Raw genomic sequence first — 22,811 nt, forward strand, 5'->3', positions numbered from 1 at the left:
GAGGTGGATGATATGGACACAGAGAAACAGCAGCATCTTTAGAGTTGAACCTTGTCAATCCCTAAGTATTGGAAGATGGCTGAATCTGTGCGTGTCCTGGGCAAGCAAGAAATGGTTAGTCTCAATACCCTCGGTAGATTTCAGAGATGATGCAAACTGATATGAGTTGTCGAGGTTAGTATTCAACACTATCTCCGTAAACGATATTGCTCCACTATATATATATATACTTACGGATAGCTCTGCTACAGGTGCTCCGTAAACAAGATTTTTGGCACTTTGCTTCACAGGAATCTCCTTTAGCAACTCAATCTAGGTAAATCTTCTGCACGATCTATATGATGACAGTAGGATACTCCCCTATTTCCACTCTTTTTCAAAAAAGAAAAAAAAAACTAAATTAGGGAGTAGACTTTTTAAATCTCAATGGGGAATCAATCCCTCGTTTGGGTACCTAGCTGTTTGGAATCCAAGTGGCAACCAACGAGTAAATTAATGTGGTCGACCGAGCATGATCCTGTCCTGATCATACAGTAGCTAGCACAACCCCCTTTCATGGAAGGACAGTGTACGAGGGACCTGCACGCTAAGCCCCGTTTGAAGACTCCTTTTGGTGGTGGTGTTCATTGATCACGGCACTTTCGCTTGGTGGGACTGCAAGCTTAGACAAGAGAAATGCTTCTTATATCAAGGAGCAAAAGGTGACACTTGCAGTTGTAGTTACAGAGCTCAGTGGATTGCTAAAGTTGGAAAACAGGCCACATTTGTAGCCCGACACGGACCAAATCTAACCTTGTCCGGGACCCGCCATGGTCAACGCTGTCACACCTCGGTTGATAAGAAGGCAACGCCATGGCTCCTCTGCTTCGCTAGCCCAAGCAAACAAAGGCCAACGCTAGCCATGTTCAGTTTCTCCTCTTACCACCCGGTTTTGTTCTATGTCGGCGGCTCACGACCTCCTTCCCGCAGCGGCCAATCGCTCCCCCTCCACTGCCACGTCTCCGAACCCAGCCACCCACCCTATCGTCGTCGTCGTCCTCCTCCTCCTCCTGCGACTACCTCGACTTTAAAGCTGGCCCGGTGAGGCGCGTCCTCAGCGCCGGCGACCTCCAGGTCGCCCGAGTCGTCAATTTTGTCCTCCCATACTTCTAAAAATCCCATTTTGAATCGATTGCCGCGTTCAAACCCGAATCTTTGATGTTGTTCGATGGATTGTTGTGATAGGGACTGAACTGTCCGAACGCGAGCCATCGAGTGGGGCGATACAGCGCCGAGGAGAGGAAGGAAAGGATCCAGAGGTACCGAAGCAAGCGCAACCAGAGGAACTTCCACAAGAAGATCACTGTACGCGCGTCGATTCAATACCGTTTCGATTTTGAAGTTATCATAACTCGATCAGATCTTTGTCCTTCTAAGTATGCGTGTAGGAAGACACTGGCCGACAGCCGGCCGCGAGTGAGGGGTCGGTTCATGAGGAACGAAGGCATGGAGATTGAAACAGAGACGGAGGCGGCGGCAGCGGAGGCGCCGAACATCGTGAAGTTATATAGCAACGGTAACCACGAGGAGAAAGAGAGAAAGAGACACAACGTGGACGTCGATTGGAGGAGCCATTTGCAAGCGGCGCTGGCGACAGAGGACGAAGCCGATAGCTTCTACGACGAGGATCTCATTGCCAGCTTCGCCGACGCCTTGTCCATCAATCTGTATTCCTAAATGCTATAAAGGAGGGAATGAGTCGGAATGCTTCTTCACCTATCAGTCATTTGCTTCCACGAAGGTGCCTTTATGACATCAGTGGATGAGTTCCTAAACGCACATGTAGATATATGGATATGTAAATTGGAAATCTCCCAGAAGATCTATAATAATCCGTGGTAATCTCAATCTCCTCTATCTGCCTTAGCATCTACTTCGGTAAATCTGTCCCTGGGGCAATGGTGCAATGGTAGGACATCCGAGTTGTAACTCAGGGACCCGCGGTTCAATCCCCAGCTACGGTGTATTTGTAGAAATTTTCTTCAAATGGGGAACGCAATCAAAAGATGCTGGACATCTGGATTGGCCGCCGTTTACGTTTCCCGATTTACCCTGGTGGTCGATGGGAAACTTCCGTGGGACCAAACCGACCATCCCCAGAGATGTGGCTACTGGGATTATCATTTTTTTTTACTTCGGTAAACCTGAATGTCCCTAGGATCATGATGCTGCGGTAGAACATTCAAATTGTCACTCAGGTACCCACGGTTCGATCCTCAATTATGATGTATTTGTAAAAAATTTCCTCCAAATGAAGATCGCAATCAAAGGATGTTAGGCATCTGAGTTGGCCGCTACGTGCGTTTCCCGATTTACCTTAGTGGTCGATGGAAAATTTTCGTGGGACCAATTAGTCACCCCAGGGATTAAATCAATGCAACTGAAATTATCATTTTTTTTTTACTTCTGTAAATCTCACAGATCCATGACTTACCATCTTGCATCTAAAGTGGGTTGAATGTCAATATATGCTCTAGAGTAATCATTGCACTAAACAAATATTATCCTAGTAATATTTTGTAGTGTGAGTGTTGAATCTGTGCTCTCTCCATTTTGTGTTAAAGAACTTATTGAGCACAGCAGATGCTCTCGGTCAATAGAATCTTGAAGTTGCAGCTTCCCATTGATGAATATGCCCATCTAATATCGACACATAAAGATCGGTGAAAAGGGAAAGTGCGCGACAAGGGATCTCAAACAACATCAGTCAGCATATGAATGAACAAGAAACATTTGTAGCGTAAAAGGGTACCTTTCACTTTAATGTGCTCATGATGAAATTCCATTGACCAGCCACAAATTCCGTGGCCAAGCTTTGAAGGATTCTGCAATTACTAAACATTCTTTATCTATGTGATAAGGATTGATGTCGCTTTGACCTAGAAAATATTGAAGTGTGATTGAGCTATATGTATGTATAAAAGAGAATCCAAGTAGTATCGTACATGTAGTTCACTGTTAGACAAAACAGTAAAGCAGGATTAAAATAATCCACAAGCAATCATTTCCTCAAGTTCACTCGTAGTAAGGAGACATTGAACTATCTTACGCAACTGAAGGATGATAAAACAGAATTATGCCACTCATAATCAGCTAACCAGAAGGCAGTGAAACAGACTAAGAAGACATGAAGAGATTGTCACCAAAAGGCTATGATATTCAGATGGCTTGGCATCAAAAACAAGTTGGCATGGCATGACAACTAGGTAAATAAGACGTTTTAGAGGCAAAAGGGATTCTCCTTTTGGTGTCGGGAGAACAGGGGTATTAGTGATGGATGACATAACTGTTAGTATACAAGGGCTGAGAAGAAAAGGCTTTGGTGTTTTCCATGGGTGGAAGCTGTGACAAAAGTTGTGAGTGGAAGCAGTAGTAGTAAAGTTAATTGGTGCAACAATGAAGAAAAACATGCAAGGCAAATACAAAGTTCGAACAAAGTTAAGAAAAACAAACAAGGAAAATACATAGTTTGAACAAAGTTGGCCTATGATACCACTTGAGTTCACAAAAGTGTTTCCAAAATGAATTGTGTGCCTCAATCAACAAGAATCTCAATATATAAATTTTATTATTGACCAAAGGAAAAGGACAGTGAAGTAGGGGTTTAAACAGGCTTTAGAATAATGTTATCTCATTAAGGTAGGCAAAGTTGGATTGGGTGTAATGGAACCAATAAAATAGAAATATAATGTTATTTCAAACTCCAACGAAAATCAAATTTCAGCTCTATAGCGTTTATTATATTGAATCAGTTTTATTTAACATCATCATGTCCATTGTAGCTCAACTATATTACCATGCTCTATTATCTTATAGTAAAAAATATATCTCAAGGAAGTGTAATAATCTACCAGGATATAATTAACAACCATTACATACATCTTCAAGTCACTGGTGCTGTAGGATATAGCTGAACCCAGCTGAATTCCTCTTTGTATCTTACACTTGATTCACAGGAAGCTAGACATGTATATATGACAATGGTCCCCCAATCAAGCGAGTCGGAATCATTTTTCACACCAAGGTAATAAAGCAACTGAGGCATGATCTGAAAAAAGAAGACAAATTATATACAAAAAACCATTATAAACAGCTGTTACGTGATGAAGCTACCAGCATTCTCTAATTTATGTTATAAGACAAAAAAAGATAAACGAGCTGAGCTGATGAGGATCAGTAGAATATACTATTTATTTCAATCCTCTTTATTGCTACCCCAATGGTGAAATATCTATCAGAACAGGCTGATTCTACAAAATAATTACTTCCATTTTGCTTTCTGTTCCTATTTCCATAGCAATCGAGTATTTATCGTTCGGGCAGTATCTAAAATAATTGATAAGTTGTGATAAGAAAAATTATTTATGTACCAAACCTGGAATTCATAGCATAGTGAGCCATTGCAGTACTTGCACTTGGGTATATTCACCAATGAAGGGCGCCCAATTGATAAAAGCCACAGTGGATTTGCCATCAATTCTCGAGAATATCTATTGAAAATTGAAAATTACATCAGTCCACAATCAACATGAACCTTTTACTAACAAAACTGAACAACCGATACAAAATTACATATGAAGTATGTTATCATGATGTGATTGTTCATAGTAGTAAGACGAGAAAGTCTAAACTCCGTCCTCAGACTTAAGCATCAGTCAACTCTTACCTGATTGATAAATAAGATATGACTAGGATGACATAGGCATGCTTATCCACTGACAAAAAAAATCTGGAAATTATTGAAGAACAAATTTAACCCTCACCTCAAAACTTGGCTAGGACATTTGGAAATTCTTTCTTGAAATGAGGCCCAACTCTTTTTGTTATCATCAGCCTTAATAAAATATTACATGAAAGTTAAACAAATTATTCAAATAGAGAAGGCAATATTGAAATGGAAGTTAAGGCATACCTCAAATTTGTCCAACAAGAACTGATATGTGTCATCTGTTACGTGTTTAGGCACCAATGATGATGTTTCACAACTAGTATCTTCAGAAGCTTCCAAATCATAAGCGCATTCATCCTCTATGACCATCTCATATTCAGGCCATAATATACTACATGCAACTAAATCACCAAATATGTCAGTTAAAATTCGTGCCCTATTTGCATGTTAGAGTAAAATATGCATCCGACCTTTATCAGGAGGCTTTTCTCTGGGGACACTGGAACTATTAGTTTCCAAGTTACATATGATCTGATGGCACTGAATTTTATGGCCTGATTTCCAATGCATAGCCTGGTAGTCGAGAAGAAAACAATTATAGTTGAGAAAAGTCACTTAATCAGCACAGCTTTGTCAAGGTACCTGATGTTTCTCAGAGCAGTAACGTGCTCGCTTACAACTACTACAAACTTTCTCCCCTTTCCATGTGCCACACCAAGAGCAAAGTGCAGCTAAAAAAGCACCATAAAAGAAATTTTGGAAAATTTCTCAACATAAATTCATGGTGAATATTTAATCTCAAATGATTAAACCTTTTCTAAAAGCAATACAAACTAGTTGAAACCACATAAAGCAGAAAACAAAAATTAATAAAGGCATCATCATGATGTTACCTTATTTTTAACTTTAACCTATGTATCAAGCAATCAACAGAACAATTCAATCAACTAAAAGGATATCTAAATTGATCTAACAGCCAAGATAAACTAAAGAAAGGGGAAGCAATGCCAGCTGCTATAGAGTAAGATGGTTAGGTTCTAGAATGTGAAGTGGATTGGCCAGAATAAGTCAGGATAAGATATATTATGATCTAATAGTTGAAGATTACTTATAGATCTGCATACCCTGTTCTGTTCTCCATCTCTACTCTCAACATGTTTTAATCATCATTGTTCGTTAATTGGCAGTGTGCTTGCACCATGATGCATGTCTCAGGTGAAATCTTAGAAAGTGATTGCACTTTGAGTCCAATAGATGATTGATATGAGTTTTACTTCTGATAGCTATTGGTTTATCACTTCTGAAAAGAGATGGCAATTTCCATCCACCTTGCACTGAACTGCAGAAGAAGAAAAGAAAATCAAGCTTCAGATAGAATTAGTGCATAACAGGACATCCTGTCTTTAGGGCAATATTGATATTACTCCGAAATTTTTTTCCAAATAATTTCACATATTACTCTCAGCATTCTCATCTCTGTTAAATTTATTTTTTATACATGTTTCCTGTTTGCCCAACATTATGGCCCATGTAGTATGAGTAGCTGTACCACATTAATACAAGTTTTTTCATTAGCCTATCAGTAAACAAAGGCGAGACATAACTTCAAAAAAAAATTCTATTTCAATTGCTCACTTTTTATCTCCATCAATATCTCCTTGTTGAATAACATAACTGCTTAAAGTGAATTTTATATCCATCCATCTTATTTATTTTATCAATTATTTTACTAAAAATTCAAGTTTCAATATTAATCTTCATAACTTTCATCACTCAACTAGATATCATCTAAAATAACATACACCAAGGAGGTTCATTTTGAATATGATTGATGACTTCATCTAATAATAAAGTAAAAAAAGATAGTAATTAAAGCTGACTGTTGATGTGGATACTGTATGCCACCTTTATTATTATAATCATCGCTACCATTGTCAAGTTCTATTTGTCCCAACTTAATTATTATCCATTTTATTGAAAAACTTTTCCTATATTTCTCAAGCATCTTCTTAGTTATCAAATTTTGTTGCATAAATTAACCAAATTATATCATGATCTCCTAATTCAAACTTCAAAAGAAATATCATAAAGACAGACACTTTTTTCCTACTTCAATTTTCTTTGAAGCCACTTTAACCTCATTTGATCAGATATAAATCTATGATTCTCGAACTTATAATATCTTTTAGTCTCTAAACTAGATTGTTCCTGCCTTCCTGGTGCTGATTATGTAATTTGACATTTCTAGAATACTTATTATGTAATTAGTAAAAATAAGGTGTGTTTAATAGGACACATAGATATAAGAGAGGGGACTTGGTAAGATAGGAAGGTTAGTGCCCATGTCAGTCAACATATGGTGGCCAGTCATATATCAAACTGTGATAATTTTTAATTTTTTCCCCCTTCTTTGTTTACTTCTCTCCTAGTAACAATATAAGGACATTTCTTTATCTCTTATTCCCCTCAATTTTCAGTCCTCTCCCGCTCACCTGCACCCTTTATCAAACTACACCCTAAAAGGAACAGGGATCCTGTTGATATTATAGGATTCAAAGAGGCCTGTTAAGTACAGTCTTTAGGTTCTATAAAAGGCTAAATCACAGTGAAGATCACTCTAAAATTGCTTTCTTAATATATGTTGAGTAACCTTGAAGATGGTGACATTATAACTCATTGCAAGAGATTAGGTTTGAACTCCATAACTATTTCCTAAAATTCAAGATCATATTAGGTTCCCCCCAGGAAGTCTGCTAAAAGTAAATTGGTCAGCAATTTAATATGGAAAGCTAAAGCTTGTTACCCATACAATAATCCTAATCACTTTTTTCCATCTCCACTAAGGTTTTGTTATATTTTTAAATTTCTGTAGGATCACAATGCTCGTTGGATCAAGTCATCTGCCTACTTTGAAGGCACAGTCAGAAACAAATGAACCAGCATTTAACATGAGTGATTCAAGATTCATCTTAGCTAAAAAGAAATGAAGAGTAAAAATGACAAAACAAGATCATCAATTTTTTCAACAATTTTATCATACAAAGTTAATTACCTCCAACACTCAGCGGCTTGTCATACCCATCCCTCCTAGGTGGCTCACTTGAGTAGAAAGCATTGAATCGTGGTAATTGGCACCGGAAGACTTTCACACTTTGAAGATTAAAAAAAACAAATGCAAAAAAAATAAAAAGTGACATGAATGACAGAAGCAAGACAAAAAAGAAGTTGAAAGAATATTAATATGTAAGATTTTTGCAAAGAACACCGCCGCACCTTCGTCTAGGATCTTCTTCTCTGTGTTTCCACTGCTCATACTGGTTTTGGAGAAGACATGACATGGATGGGCACAAAAACACATATAACATTCGATGGAAAGTAGACTCTTTATCAGAAATTGGAGCATAAATCTGCAAAAATTGGGACCTTGATAGTTGATAGTATAGAATCACCATGACTAAGTAAGATATACACTAACAGTGCAAAAGTATATTTGCCTGAAGAAGAAACTGAAGAGGCTCTTCACAAAAATCACAAATAGAAGACTTCCCTGTAGGCAAGTCCAATGGATCCAACCATGCCTATAATGATGCAACTAGATGAGTACTTGAAATTATTTTAGGAAGGTCATTTGTCAAAGAAAAACACATACAGGAGCACCTCCAGTTTTGCTTGGGAATAGATGGCGAAGAAGGAACTTGGGGTGCTTGGGCTTCTCAAGAATACCAAGTGTTATGTATTCCTCTAATTCATCTTCTTCCTCTAACTCCTCCAACTCAATATCTTTATCAAGAGACAGTTCTTGGAATGATATGATGTCATTCGTGTCAGGCTCCATCCAATTTCAACAATCTAATGAAGCCAACAAATAAAAAAAATTCTTGAATTAATTTTTCTTAGGACACTCGAAGGTACACATGCTATGAAGTATCATACATAACCCTTTTTATTTATTTCTGCACATTGTATATATCTCTAGGTGATTGATTCTGGACTTATAGTGTATACATGAAAAAACTGTAGTCAACGTGTAAGTAAGTAGCATCACTGCACTAGTGAACTTCTGGACATAAAGGAACTCCAAATTTTTATCAGCTTATTTAGTTAAGTAAATGTATTTATGCCTAAACAAAGTATCCCTCATCATCTAAACACTATCATTATCTCCTTTTTGTGATTTCCCCATCTCAATTAAACAAACACTACTAATGTGCACAACCTCCCTCCTCACTCATCCATCACAACCGTAATTCATTTTCTGTATACTCCATACATTACACTTTTTCCATCCCTTATGATAGACCATCAAAAATAGAAGCAAAATAAGTTTTCCATTAAAAGTATACACTGCAAGGACAAAATTGAACAGAGCAGCGGCAACACAAGGTATGCGCACCTTTGCACTTTTGTATCAACAGGAGCCGTGCATCAGATCTTACTGACCATCAGAGCTCTGAGTGAGATCGATAATCATGGTGACATTGTGTCGATAAAATAAGTTAATGAACTCTTAATTGGTGGGAGGAGAGAACAGTGACAGAACCAAGATTTTCTCCTAAGGTGCCAATAAATATATAAACAAAAATCAATAAGATAACCATATATGTAAAAAAAAATCACTTTTTTAAAGAAATAATCAGTGTATACAATTTGGAGTGTTGTTCAAAATCAACATCTAACATGAATCTTTACCTAGTTACCAAAGACATCATGATAAACGAGAAATTTGACTATTCAGACATATCTCTCAGTACCATGTTATTTCACAAGGATGCAACAGGAGATATGCAATTTGACTTCAGAAGTAGGTTCTCTGAACAGACAATATACAATACAAATATAGCATATAGTTTCTTCTTTAAAGCTATGATTTTTTGTAATGTTTCAAATCTCCAACACGCTAATCTAACTAAATTGGATATATGAAGTCCATCAACATCAACTTCCAATTTTACTAGAGGTCAACACGGCATGTCTAACGTCTCAAATTAACTATGCTTCCCTTATTTCCATATTCCACACATATACACTATTTTAGAAGTCAAAGGAAAGATGTAGCAATATGCTGTGGAACAAACCGTTGATCCCAAAAGATAGATCATTAATTTTTAGTGATGGAGCACACTGGCTTGGAAAGGACTCTGATTGAGAACAGAGAAAAACAAACAATGAAGAACCAAAGATAACAAATAGGAACAAGATACTCGAGACGGTACGTACAGACTGAGAGGAAGTCACAACTGGAGTTGGAGAAGGCTGTGGGGATGTGGCTGCTGCTGCGTTTGCGGCTGCCGACGGGAAAAAGATCGCGACGAGGGTGACGAGCCGCGTGAGCCGCGCGACACGAAGCGAACACCTTTAAAACCTACGTATTAGGGAACTGCGAAGGGATTGTTTCCATAGAGCCCCAATATTTTTTATTAATTTCGTTATAGCACCACAGTACTTTACATAAAACTCTCTATATTTACCTATATAGCCGATTTAGTCACTTTTCGACGGAGCGGTCCGATTCAGAAACCAAATGATTTGTGAGCAGAAATTAATATTTGGAAACAATGATAAAAATATATATAATTAAACATTTTTAAAAGATGGGTTGCTTTCGAGTTATTAAAAGCAGCAAGGTTCACATTTTTTTGTCAATATATGTTATTAAAAGCAGCAAGGTTCACATTTTTTTGTCAATATATAAAAATAAAAATAGTTACTAAATTAATAAATAATAATAATTTTAAAATTAGTAAAAAATACTTTTAAAAAAAAAGTAAAAACATTTGAAATGGAATTATTCAGAAAATATATCAAGTTTTTATTAAGATATTTACTTTATTATAAAAATAAATAAAATGTGCTAGAATTTAACATTAATGATGATGATTAAATTATTAAATTTAATATAAAAATTTGTATATAGTTAAATGAATCATTATCATATAATAAAAAGTATGTATATATATATATATATAGGCTCTGAATTATACAATGGTAAGAATGAAGTAATCAAAGTAATTAACCTGGGCTGATACTTTAATAATTTTATTTATCTATCAAAATTAAGATAATCTTTCATTAAAATTATAATAAAATTTGAAATGGACCCGAGCTGAAGCTCAGGTACATTTGTACCTGGCTAAACGTACCTGGCTCCGACCCTTAAATACGTGGAGTTCTCGTGAACTACCAAAATGAGCCTTAAACATAATCATAAGAGTAATTTTTTTTAGCTCCTGAAGATTTTATTACTTTTATTATGGTTAGCAAGTTGGTCGATCGGTTTGTCCTAGAGAGTTTGATCACCTGATCATCTGATCATCGTAACTCGACATCTCTCGATATGGACCACGTTAATTAGAAATGAATACATGTATTTAATTCGATGAAAAAAAAAACATCTTTTGAGAATATCATCGACGATAGAACACAGGATCATCAAGTGGAAAAGAAAAAAAGACATGAAAAGATCGATGAAAGAAAAAATAAAGGTACACAATCATCAACAATCCCACACATTTTTAAAAGATCATTATAGGAAAGGAAAAACTTATTAAATTTATAAAAAACAAGATATATAATTAAAATAAATTTATAAATAAATTTAGAATAATTTAAAATTGATATTTAAAAAAAATCGCCCCGTCAGCATTGTTTGTCTCGATTTCATCGAGATTTGACTCTTATCCACTTCAGCAACTTTACTCCATCGTAAACCAACTCAATTATTACCCGAAAACCTAAATAATGACCTATGTATGTCTTATATCTTGAACTAACAGTAATACTAATTAAAATTGAACAAATTAATTTTTTCGATTTAGTATCCAAATTTATTATTAAAATTGAATAAATTGAATCAATTAATTCGATCGATTATAAATTAATCGAATTTTTTTTATTCGTACCCATTGGATAACATTAAGTAAAAAGCACCTAAATTACCAAACTGAACAGTAACTTTAAATCCTAGTTTTTTTACATAGCAAAAAGAAAAGAAAAAAAATGAGTCAAACGCCGGTCAAAGTGTGCAACGCGTAACTTCACAGTAATTACAACCCCAAGTGGCAACCGCTTGTCTTATCTACTCCTTCCACTCGGACGCCGGTCGAGTTCCGCCACCTTCAATTGACTAGGAGCTTCCCGAATATCATTTGCTACTCCATAATTGAGTTGACCGGCAATGTGTTAAATATGTATAAACTATCAAATTATTCAAAGAGATACATGATTTTTTTTGCAATTTGATAATCGATTCAAAGTAGGAATACAACGTTCCTCTCCCGGCACCATCCTTTGAAACACTCTTCTATCTTAACTTAAATCTATGTCATAATTCTTCACCCAATTATATATCTTAATTACGACTGTGTTGAAACAATTGATTAATTAACAAGATGCAGCGTTGAGAATTGTTAGAATCTGATATGCTGTATTATCAGAATCTTTCATTAATTTTCTGCTTATCCAATGGATCACCTTGCTTAACGGCTTGACTAATTTTAATTATGATCATTTAAATAACAAATAATTAACGTGGTACATTGTGCCTGGTCAAAAAAGTAGAACTAGAAATGAGAATTGGCATTGAATTAGAGCGCTATATAGTGCTCCCGTTCACCTCCCGTTCGGCCACAGAGCACAAATTAAGCGCGTGGAAACAGCAGCTTCTCGGTGTCTCTGTTCAATTCATAGTTCGCCTACTCTGCCATGGCCTACGCCACCGCCTTCTGCGTCTACGGCACCAATCTGGCCACAAAGCCCGCTGCAAGGAGAGGCGCAGCCGGCTCTGCTGCCCGCCGCCCCATGGTCGCCGTCGTGCGCTGCGTCTCGACGAGGAAGGAAACCGGCAACCTCGTTGTGGATCAATTCGATCTCCAGGAGTACATGGCGGAGAAGGCTCGCAAGGTGAACGAGGCCCTCGACTTGGCCGTCCCCATCCGGCACCCGGAGGTGATCCACCGCTCCATGCGCCACTCCCTCCTCGCCGGAGGCAAGCGCGTCCGCCCTCTCCTCGCCATCGCCTCCTGCGAGCTCGTCGGCGGCGACGAGAAGGCCGCGATGCCCGTGGCCTGCGCCTCGGAGATGATCCACACCATGTCGCTCATCCACGACGATCTCCCCTGTATGGACAACGACGGCCTCCGCCGCGGTCAGCCCACCAACCACGTCGTCTTCGGCGAGGACACAGCCATCCTCGCCGGAGACGCCCTCCTGTCGTTCGCCTTCGAGCACGTCGCCGTGAGCACCGTCGGCGTGGCGCCGGAGCGCGTACTCCGCTCCATTGTTGAGCTCGGGAACTGCGTGGGCTCCGACGGCCTGGTGGCAGGCCAGGTAAATATCACAATCGAAATAATCTAAAGTCAAATCTTTTTCTAAACACTTAATTTTCATGGAATTAATCTTAACTCCAATTCATGGGTCTCAGATTGTGGACATTTCGTGCGAGGGGAAAGTGGTGGACAAGGACGTGCTCGAGTACATCCACATCCACAAGACGGCGAGGCTGCTGGAGGCAGCGGCCGTGTGCGGGGCCATCGTTGGCGGCGGCAACGATGAGGAGGTGGACCGGATTCGGAGCTACGCCCGCTGCGTGGGGTTGCTGTTCCAGGTGGTGGACGACATCCTGGACGTGACGAAGACGTCGGAGGAGCTGGGGAAGACCGCCGGGAAGGACCTGGCCAGCGACAAGACCACCTACCCCAAGCTGCTCGGCCTCGACGGCGCCCGCGAGTTCGCGCAGTCCCTCGTGAGGAAGGCGGACGGAGAGCTCGCCGTTTTCGACGCCGCCCGCGCCGCCCCGCTCTACCACCTCGCCCGATACATAGCCTACCGCCAGAACTAGTTGATTTAATCATTATTTTATTTGCAGATATTTACACAGTTTTTATAGAATTAACGGTTTAACAGACATCATGATTAAATCGATCTTGGTCAAGATCTTGATCGTCCGACATCGAGATGTGCAGCACCTTAATAAAATATGATCTGATCTTCTTGAAACATTTAAACGATATGAAATATTAAGCATGCTCCACATCATTCCTCATGCTAAAGAGGAAATTCACCTAGCTATATCCCTCCAAACCAAATAACTAGTTGATGTGATCCTTTGCCTAGCTATAAGACAAAATCTAAGTCTAACTTTGATCATTCGATAATATATATTTTTTATTCAGAATATGTTGTGCCTTATCATTTACAATGTAAACTCATGAGAGAGGGCTGCAAACTGTTCATGAACGGAGCTCATAGTTAGTAATAGCAGGCCATGCGATGCATCATCCGCTCCCGGAGAATTCCACGGTACAAGGCCTCTCTGTTCCCCGGCATCTCCATCCGACGACACTCCTCCGCCACCGCCGTCGCCGCTCGCCGCCTCCGTCCTCGACCAGCCGAGTTCTCCTCTCTGCGGCTGGTTGCGTCGAATCCTGCAACTTCTTCCGCGAACCGCACTCTCTTTTTCCTTCGTTGCTGCTTCTTGTTCCGGTCCCCTGCGCGTTCAAAGAGCGGACGGACTGGTTTACAAGAACAAGGCCAGAAAAGAAAGAACAGTGAGGGGAATTAATTAACGACAGAGGACGTGGGGGATCGCCTGCGGAGGAGGGTAGGGCGGCGTCGGTGGACATGGAGATGGACTTCCGCCAGTAGAGTGCAATGAGGATGACAGTTCCAGAGACGGCGACGGCTGTGGCCAGGGCAAGGCCGTGAGAGCTGATAAACGAGAAAGAAGGAGACATGAGGAAGAAAACAACGGGCCTTTGCTTCCCCTAAAGACAATTTTAAATACTTGAATTATCGAAAACAAAAAGAGAAAAGAGGATTGAACAAGGCATTAAAAGTCTGGTGGATTTTAGTTTTAGGTATCGCTTTATTCTGACACGAGAGTGCAGTGCAGGAATCTTTCACGAAGAAGACAAGGAGGAAAGGGGCCGAATGGATTAAACCCACTCTCAATGGATCAGGCATCGTTCATAGTTTCTTAGAATTGTATCACGGTGAATGAATTTAATTTTTAAATTGAACACGTAAAAATATAGTGAATTTAAAAGTACGAATTTAATATAAAATATAAAAATTAAAAATGATCTTTTAAATTTTTACTCGTTTTATATTTAACTTTCAACCCTTTAATCCACCCCGTGGACAGTCCAATTAACATACGGGTAACGAGTGCGTGTAGTATCAGAAATCGTCCGAGTCCTTCCCTCCATTTATTTTATTTTATTTTTAGATCTCGTTGCATAGAAACAAGGGAAGCACCCCAGCTAGCTGGGTTCTCCTCTCCGTCGGCTTCTTCATTGCAGCACAAGCCCTAAACTATGGCCTCCTCCGCCTTTCGCGTCTCCCAATCCCGAGCCTTCTGTCCTCGAGCTCCACTCATCCCCACCTCCCTTACCGACCCCGTTCGCTTCACCTTCCCTTGCCGCCAGCGGAGAGGCGCCTCCGAGCGACTTCCCCTGCGAGCCATTGTCGTCACCGCCACCGAGAAGCCAAACAAGCGGCAGGCCTCCCGGGACTGTGCCTTCGTCGACGAGATAAGGGTAGTTGCGATGAAGCTGCACACCAGGGATCAGGCGGCCAAGGAGGGTGAGAAGGAGCCTGAAGGGCCGCCCCTTTTTAAGTGGGAACCGACCATAGAGGGGTACCTACGTTTCCTAGTTGACAGTAAGATCGTGTATGGTACCCTGGAAACAATCATCCGGAATGCCGCCTATCCCTGGTGTAAGTGTTTGGTAGGAATCTTTGATTAACTTTTTAGTTCCTTCTACTTTTCGTCTTTTATGTTTTCGTTTGCAGTCTTGTGTAATCGCACGAACTAATTGCGCCATCACGAATTTGAACTCACAACTCACTCGCTAAGAGAAAAATTATCTGGTTAGAGATACTACATATATGAAATCTCAACTCTTATATAGATTCTAAATAAGGTATGTTCTTTAGAAAATAATGCATATGAGATACCTAACAACTCTGTCATAAGTATAAATAACCTTTTATTTATAATAAAAAATTAAATAAAATAATAGACTTGTCATTCTCCCTCAACGAGAAGAATTGACTCTATCAAGTGGAAAATCAAGATCTGCGATAATATATAGTTGTGACCGCCCCCAGGGCATAGCTGAGTTGGTTACGACGTAGCAGACTTGCAGAAGAGGGAAAGGGTTCGAATCTCGGTGAAGCCGAGTAATACTCTCCTCCGTCGTGACCAACTGCAGTTTCTCGATTTACTTCCTCACAGATGGTCATGGGGCCGACCGTATGGGGCCGCTGGGTGGCAGATTCCACCTTTTATAGAAGAAAAAGTGAAGTGGGGACACCGCTGTGGATGAATTGATATGTTGTTGTTTCATTTCTTTAAGTAACTCATGAGGAGTCAAAGTTTGTCCTCACCAGCCCAAGCATCATTGATGTCCGAAAACCCTTGCTGATGAACTCGGTACTTTTGGTTGCTGCTATAAGAGGCTAGCATTCCCTGAGCATGTATAATGTGCTTGATCTGAGGAGTGAACTGTGTGGTAGATGGGAACATAGAAACTAAAACCGTGAAGATGTGGCCTATAGAAAATCCAATACACGGAAGACAGTTCGAATGCCCCTTGGTATAATAGTAGTGAGCATGAAGTTTTTTGAAGGAGTTTCTGGGAAAGCATTTGGGGTGGGTGCTAGCAAGAATATAGTCCCTTATTTTTAAACTCCTTGAATTTATGGTATGCGTTAGTGATAATTTTTTATGCTTGATTATCTAGTGCAATTTTTCTTTGAATATCTTGAATACACTCAGCAAAACTTTCAACTGACTCAAATAAACGGAAAATGGTAAGTAAAGGGATCAGCTCTATAGTTTGACGAGTTTTGGACCCATACACAACTTTGTAGACTCTAGCTAGACTAACTTGTATTCACCCCTTCACTCTAGTTAGCCTGCTTGTATTCACACCATTGTTCATTTATTCTTGACACTAGACACCTAAACAAATTTCCTAAATTGCGATTGATTACTTTTTGTTAGTCTATGGATGGAAGGATGATGAAAACTTAAGTTGAGTCCCAACTATTGAATAATTTCCATATGGTTTTCAAAAAAAATAAAATATTGGCAAACTTTATATCCCTTTCTGACACTGTGTAGTTCAACTATCTCTCTAAGAAACAACTTAACTATATATATCGGATGGATCGTCGTTGATTTTATTACACAAGATGAAATAGTGCTACAGTTTTAACTTGTTTTGTACAATCAACATCAGAATGAGTATTGATTGGCAAGTGAATGAGTATATTGTTTATTAGATTGTGTTGGATTAAAGAATGTCTTTGGGTGCTTGTCCTTTGCATCACCTGCAAATTATATTTTGATTAAATCTAGTAGTCAATGGATGCTACACTTGTTGTTTCTTAATTTCCTTGCACTAGCTAATAAATTTACTTAGCATGTAATTGGAACTTAGTTCAGTATGATATGTAGCTATTGTTTGTAGATGCTGAGTTCAAGAATACCGGGTTGGAAAGGTCTGACAAATTAGCTAAAGATTTAGAATGGTTTAAGGGCCAAGGGCATACCATTCCTGAACCCTCTCCTCCTGGCGATTCTTATGCTCAGTATCTGGAGGAGCTTTCCAAAAAGGATCCTCAAGCATTCATCTGTCACTTCTACAATGTATACTTTGCTCACACTGCTGGTGGTCGAATGATTGGCAGCAAGGTATTTTAATCTCTAAATATCATTTTCCAGATGTCATTGTGCTGCCTAAAAAATGTTTTGAAATGACACATTCAATTTGATGTATTACTAATGTTTGAGATCTTTTTTCTATATCTATTTTTAGTTTAGCTTTTAGACAGCCACTCTATACATTATAATAATTTGGTGAACCAGCATAAATATTTTCCCTTGGTAAGCATTTCATTAGCATTATTAGAGTTGCTGTGTTCATTAATTTGGAACCGAAATCTCACAATGAAGAGCCTTGTAAGAAGAACTAATATAAGAATGTAGAAAAAAATATGTGCACTATTAGATTATAAAAATATATTGTTATTGAGGATGTTCAGTATTTAAGAAATAGTCATAGACATCAATTGATCCTCTGAGGCCCAAAGATAAGAGTTTGCAGCATGAGTGCCCGAACTAATACTGAGAGTTCACGACTCCATTTCTGAATGCTCAAATTAGATCTATTCTGAATATATGGAAGACCATGAAGGGTCATAAATTTGGTAGCTGCTCACATTTATAGAAAGGCCCATATCATAGCTTAACTGCATTCTTGATTTCCATGCCCTTTGTATCTGTTGCAAATCAGAGTAATGCGGCACACAATAATCTCATTGTGTCACTCAATTTGCTTGGCCATGTCACAGCTTATTTGCGGTGGTACATAAGTGGTGTATGTACTTTGTCATAATGCTGTTAGCTAAATTCATTGATTCCTTGTCAATTTAACTTCATCTGTTCCTCCTAGGTAGCAGAGAAAATCTTAGACAACAAGGAACTGGAATTCTACAAGTGGCATGGCAATCTATCTGAACTGTTGCAAAATGTGCGCGATAAGCTGAATAGAGTTGCTTCAGTATGACCATAGACTCTTTTTTTGCCTATTAAGTTTCTGCTTCCTTTTTTTTCAGGTTCCCAACAGCACTTTGTATTTCATATTTTTTGCAGAACTGGTCTAGAGAAGAGAAGGATCATTGTTTGGAGGAGAATGAGAAATCATTCAAATATTCAGGCGATATACTCCGTTTGATATTATCATAGCAAATTAAGGATTACGACTGTTTTGCTGTTTCACTTCGAATTCGTCAGCGTGCTGTTTCACAATGCAATCATGTTATTGAGAACCGAATTGCATTAATTGCCAGTGGAAATTAAGTTAATTGGTAGGTTATGCCATAAATGTTCTAAATGCATTAATTGCCAATTAAATGGGCTGAATCTTGTGGTGGAACAGGGATGTAATTAAATTAAGTTCTTGGTGGTAAATTGAGTAACTTGGAAGACATTAGCGTTCTTTAAAATTTATATGAAATTGCCAATAGTTAAAAACACACACAAAATGATCGCCTTCCATTGGTTTTATATTGAATTATTAATGTATAAACAGAATTAATGACAAATAAATGAAGAGGATGAATTATTCACAAGCGACAGGTCAACGGCTACGTAGTCCCACGTCTCTGGGACTTTGAATATTTTATCAATTACATGTTTGTTACCCCGCGGTCGCTATCCACCCCTCAACAGCCCACCTTCCATGTACCAGACCCATCTTAACCGTCCATCAGGATTCCGCTGGCCTCCCGGACGGCCGGACACGTACCTAATCATCCTTTCCCTTCATCAAAACAGCGAAACGAGCTCGGATGGACTACACCGTGGCACCGAAACCGAGGGCGGCGGAGTGACCGACCACCGCCCGTCGCCTGGCCAATGGAGACCCAGCCTCCACCGCCGTGTCAGCTTCAGCGGCGGACTAAATGGATGGTTCCCCTGCTCACCTCCTTCTTCCTCTCATCCCTCGTCATCTCCGCCTCCCTCTTCGCCTTTTCCTCCTCTTCCATCTCATCCTTATCCTCCGCCTCCTTGTCCCAACAGGCCCTGCTCCTCCTATCCTTCTCCCAGATCCCTAGCACTGTCTCCGATGAGCCTCTCTTCGTCAGTCCAAGCTCCTCTCCTCTTCGCCGCATGACGCCGTGCCGCCTCGCGCGGTCCCCCGCCTCGCATACCTCATTTCCGGCTCCGCCGGAGACGGCAGTAGCCTGCGGCGGACCCTCCGGGCTCTCTATCACCCGAACAATCAGTACGTGGTTCACCTCGACCTTGAAGCCCCTGTATCGGAACGTCTAGAGGTCGCCGCTGCTATACGAAGCGATCCTGTGTACTCTCGTTTCGGAAACGTGAGGGTCATAGATCGGGCAAATATGGTCACCTACCGAGGCCCTACTATGGTTACGAACACGCTTCACGCCGCCTCTGTGCTTCTTAAGGAGCGCGGCGACTGGGACTGGTTCATCAATCTCAGCGCCTCCGACTACCCTCTCGTCACCCAGGATGGTGAGGTTTGAAACCCACCTATTATTTTGTCGCTCATATATAGTTTCCCATCTGCAATTGAATGTTGATTAGTTTTCTTTTTGATCTGTACTTGGGAATGTCAATCCTATTACCCACTTGTTCCTGCAAGTTAGGTATTGCCTAAAGTATTTGAATAATGGGTCCTCTTTGCAGTGCCCCTTTCAGCTTTTTTTTTTTATCTGAGGTAGTTCTCAACTGTATGATACCCTTGGTTATAGGCGTTGCAATAAGTTTCTGGCTAGTTCTTCCCAGATTCAGCAATAAAGTACATCATCTTTTGTTTGACTTTCTGATCATTCTACATCCGAAACAAGCAGTCTTTCTTGCACACAACCCTGCTGAATAACACGCTCCATTTTGTGACAAAAATAGTTATGGGATGGTCATGGCTATCTGTATCTTAGTTCATTTGTTACTGTCCATGCTCTTAAATCTTGATTACCTTTTCAAAACTTTTGTTGGGTGACTATAGGTCACAATTGATCCAATGTGTTATTTCATGGATATATTTCTGTTAATTGATATTTCAAATCAAATCCAACTTTGGTCACTCATATTGCAAAAAACATTTTGAAGCTTTGCTTACTGCATGGTTTCTTATCTTTGTTGAGCAGATATACTCTATGCACTTTCAAGTGTACCTAGACAACTGAACTTTATTGAGCATACAAGTGACATTGGATGGAAGGAGTACGTAGACACACTCATTAATTGGCAGCATTATAGACATTCCTTTGATTTACATCATGATTATTGATGCTCTTGAAATTGTAATATCAGGCACTTCCGAGCTAAGCCAATAATTATCGACCCTGGGCTTTATAGTTTGCAGAAAACTGATGTCTTTTGGATTACTGAGAAAAGAAGTGTACCCACTGCATTCAAGCTCTTTATAGGTACAAACACTAAGTGCCCACTAGTCCATACTTAAGGTGTACATGAATTATGTGCTCTTTCCTTTTCATTTTAGTGTGTATGTTTTAAACACATTATTCTGTGAAGAAGCTATTTCTCTAGTACTTGTTAGTTATTGTGAGATGCTTAAGCTAACATGATAGAAACATGTATTGGGGTTTGCTCAAGGGGAAATTTTATGATTTCCAAGTTATCCTCAAGTCTTTTTATAATAATGTTTGCAGCAGTTTAGTACTCGAGTAGAACAAGAGAGATGTTTAACCATTACCAAAGCTGCAATCCTACTTTTATATGAGAATTTTCTAATAAACTGCTTTCTTGGCTGTGTACGATTATTGTGGTTCATGGGTAATGCGGCATGTTCCTTTTTATCATTTGTCATTCAAGAAATTATTACAGGATTTCGATGACATGGTATCTTCTCATCTTATGTTGTAAATTTTACTAACATTGTGTCCGGTATAATCTCATTCTTTTATTTTCTAAAATTAGAAGAACTTGAAGCGTTAAAATCTGGAACAACGCTAGGATGTGGAATCAGGAGTCAAGATGTAGGCAGAGTTGGAAAAAGGGAAGAATTTGGCATTTAATAGAATCAACCTATTATAGCTATGTTGGTTTCACAACAATGGGATTGGTTTGGACGAGATTAATCAGGCCCCTGATTTTTTAAAATCTGCATAACCTTGGTACACTGTGCATGGTTTGTATTGACTATTTTGTACAGCCTGTTGATTATCTTTTGTAAAGGACAGGCCACAAATTCATTGTTGGGTACATTTGTGGCTACAATATTACAAGGCTATATCACTAGCCCTCATGTCTACAATGTAAGAACTAAATTAGATACTCCTTGAGTATAGGAATTGTGCTAGACTGAAGTGAAAGGATGTTGTACAAAGATGGAATCATGTGGTTCCAGTCTATAGGCATATATATCTCTTTCTTGTGAGTGTGGCTATGAAAATGATAAAACAGTTTGGTTGATTGGGGCCAAATGAAAAAAGCTTGGACCCATTTCTATGGTGATGGAAACTTAATAATGATTATGAATCATTAGTCTTTACTTTGAAGAAAAGAGTATGGTTCCTTCAATCTGAACATGTATGCTACAGAGATATAGAAATGTGAGATCAAGAAGCTCCTTGAGTCTTACATGATGTATGCTCAATAATGAATATAAAGCACTAGTCTTTCACTTGGAGCTAACAGTATGGTTCCTTGAATCTCAACATGTATGCTACAGTTATTGTGTGACTGGAACTTAACATGAATACTACAGACAGATTGTGAGTTTGAGAAGAAGAATGGCAATCATTAAGTGGATTAGAGAAGGGAAATAAGATTCATGTCAAACTTCTGTTGCCTTTTAAATTCACAAAAACTGCTTGAGACAAACTGTTGAATAGCCATGCCTTGTTTCTATAATTTTTTTTTAATCCATGTGAAGTTATGCACACTTTTATGACAGCATCTTGAGTTGATTACCCATGATTCTCCCACAATTTATGATAGATAAAATAGAGTCCTAGTGAAATTAGATATTAGTTTCAATGAATAATAACATAAGAGAAAATATGTTAAAGATGATAGTCATGTTCATGATTGACTCATGATCAACTGAGTAATTTCTATATTGAATCAATTAGAGTTGAATGTGACAATTAGAGGAAGAATAAAAGAAAACTCAATTTAATGTGGTTGAGTGTAATTTAAGAGATCGAGATATTTTCTAGAAATATATCCTTACATAAGTGTTCAATGGCAGCATGAGATCCATGCACTCATGTTGTTTTTGTCTGAAATGTACTCCTTTGTATGACTTGTTCAATTGTTCATATCATATGTTAATTTAGTTACTATTATTAGCAGTATATATATATATATATATTATGTCGCTGTGGAAAAATATGTTCAATAATGTAGCTACCAGTTTTTATCAGAGTTATTGAGGTTATAATAATTGATTTTTCTAGTGAGTTTCAATCCATTTTTTTAAACATTTTTTAAGATAAACTTACCAGCTATATTCTGGATAAACCTCTATGGGTTAAACATTAACGGTGTATGTTATTTGCTAATATAATTGGTTAATTGATTAGAGTATAGAGAATGAAT

At 38.9% G+C, this 22,811-nt stretch overlaps 4 protein-coding genes and 2 pseudogenes across 7 annotated transcripts; 4 read left to right on the plus strand and 2 right to left on the minus strand.

The window, feature by feature from the left end:
• Positions 1 to 901: 901 nt before the first annotated feature.
• On the plus strand, positions 902 to 1,887 carry LOC141823841 (two-component response regulator-like PRR1; annotated as a pseudogene).
• A 1,870-nt stretch (positions 1,888 to 3,757) lies between these two features.
• LOC141811606 (uncharacterized) lies at positions 3,758 to 10,017 on the minus strand. Its single transcript, XM_074699660.1, has 11 exons — positions 9,926 to 10,017; positions 8,358 to 8,557; positions 8,203 to 8,286; positions 7,982 to 8,115; positions 7,761 to 7,858; positions 5,351 to 5,439; positions 5,179 to 5,281; positions 4,952 to 5,109; positions 4,803 to 4,873; positions 4,415 to 4,529; positions 3,758 to 4,087 (listed from the first exon to the last, which is right to left on the minus strand). The coding sequence occupies exons 2-11, from the start codon at positions 8,541 to 8,543 to the stop codon at positions 3,923 to 3,925; spliced, it is 1,203 nt and encodes a 400-aa protein (XP_074555761.1). The 5' UTR covers positions 8,544 to 8,557; positions 9,926 to 10,017; the 3' UTR covers positions 3,758 to 3,922.
• Positions 10,018 to 12,322: 2,305 nt separating this feature from the next.
• On the plus strand, positions 12,323 to 13,710 carry LOC141811698 (geranylgeranyl pyrophosphate synthase, chloroplastic-like). Its single transcript, XM_074699770.1, has 2 exons — positions 12,323 to 13,033; positions 13,128 to 13,710. Exons 1-2 carry the CDS (start codon positions 12,410 to 12,412, stop codon positions 13,542 to 13,544), a joined length of 1,041 nt encoding a protein of 346 aa, XP_074555871.1. The 5' UTR covers positions 12,323 to 12,409; the 3' UTR covers positions 13,545 to 13,710.
• An 81-nt stretch (positions 13,711 to 13,791) lies between these two features.
• On the minus strand, positions 13,792 to 14,478 carry LOC141812085 (uncharacterized). Its single transcript, XM_074700157.1, has 2 exons — positions 14,295 to 14,478; positions 13,792 to 14,193 (listed from the first exon to the last, which is right to left on the minus strand). Exons 1-2 carry the CDS (start codon positions 14,437 to 14,439, stop codon positions 13,955 to 13,957), a joined length of 384 nt encoding a protein of 127 aa, XP_074556258.1. The 5' UTR covers positions 14,440 to 14,478; the 3' UTR covers positions 13,792 to 13,954.
• Positions 14,479 to 14,964: 486 nt separating this feature from the next.
• Positions 14,965 to 18,468, plus strand: LOC141811786 (heme oxygenase 1, chloroplastic-like). 4 transcript variants are annotated; one of them, XM_074699875.1, is made up of 4 exons: positions 14,965 to 15,424; positions 17,185 to 17,408; positions 18,169 to 18,276; positions 18,369 to 18,468. In XM_074699875.1, the coding sequence occupies exons 1-4, from the start codon at positions 15,022 to 15,024 to the stop codon at positions 18,459 to 18,461; spliced, it is 828 nt and encodes a 275-aa protein (XP_074555976.1). In that variant the 5' UTR covers positions 14,965 to 15,021; the 3' UTR covers positions 18,462 to 18,468. The 4 variants fall into 4 exon arrangements, with proteins under 4 accessions (XP_074555976.1, XP_074556053.1, XP_074556126.1 ...); XM_074699952.1 differs by having other exon boundaries at positions 18,169 to 18,246; XM_074700025.1 differs by having other exon boundaries at positions 18,169 to 18,246; positions 18,332 to 18,403.
• Positions 18,469 to 19,080: 612 nt separating this feature from the next.
• On the plus strand, positions 19,081 to 20,709 carry LOC141823849 (beta-glucuronosyltransferase GlcAT14B-like; annotated as a pseudogene).
• The last annotated feature ends 2,102 nt before the right edge of the window (positions 20,710 to 22,811 follow it).

Source organism: Curcuma longa, chromosome 1 (genome assembly GCF_044706935.1).
Source record: "Curcuma longa cultivar G26 ecotype Majalengka, Jawa Barat chromosome 1, ITB_CL_G26_1.1, whole genome shotgun sequence".
Lineage (NCBI taxonomy): Eukaryota > Viridiplantae > Streptophyta > Magnoliopsida > Zingiberales > Zingiberaceae > Curcuma > Curcuma longa.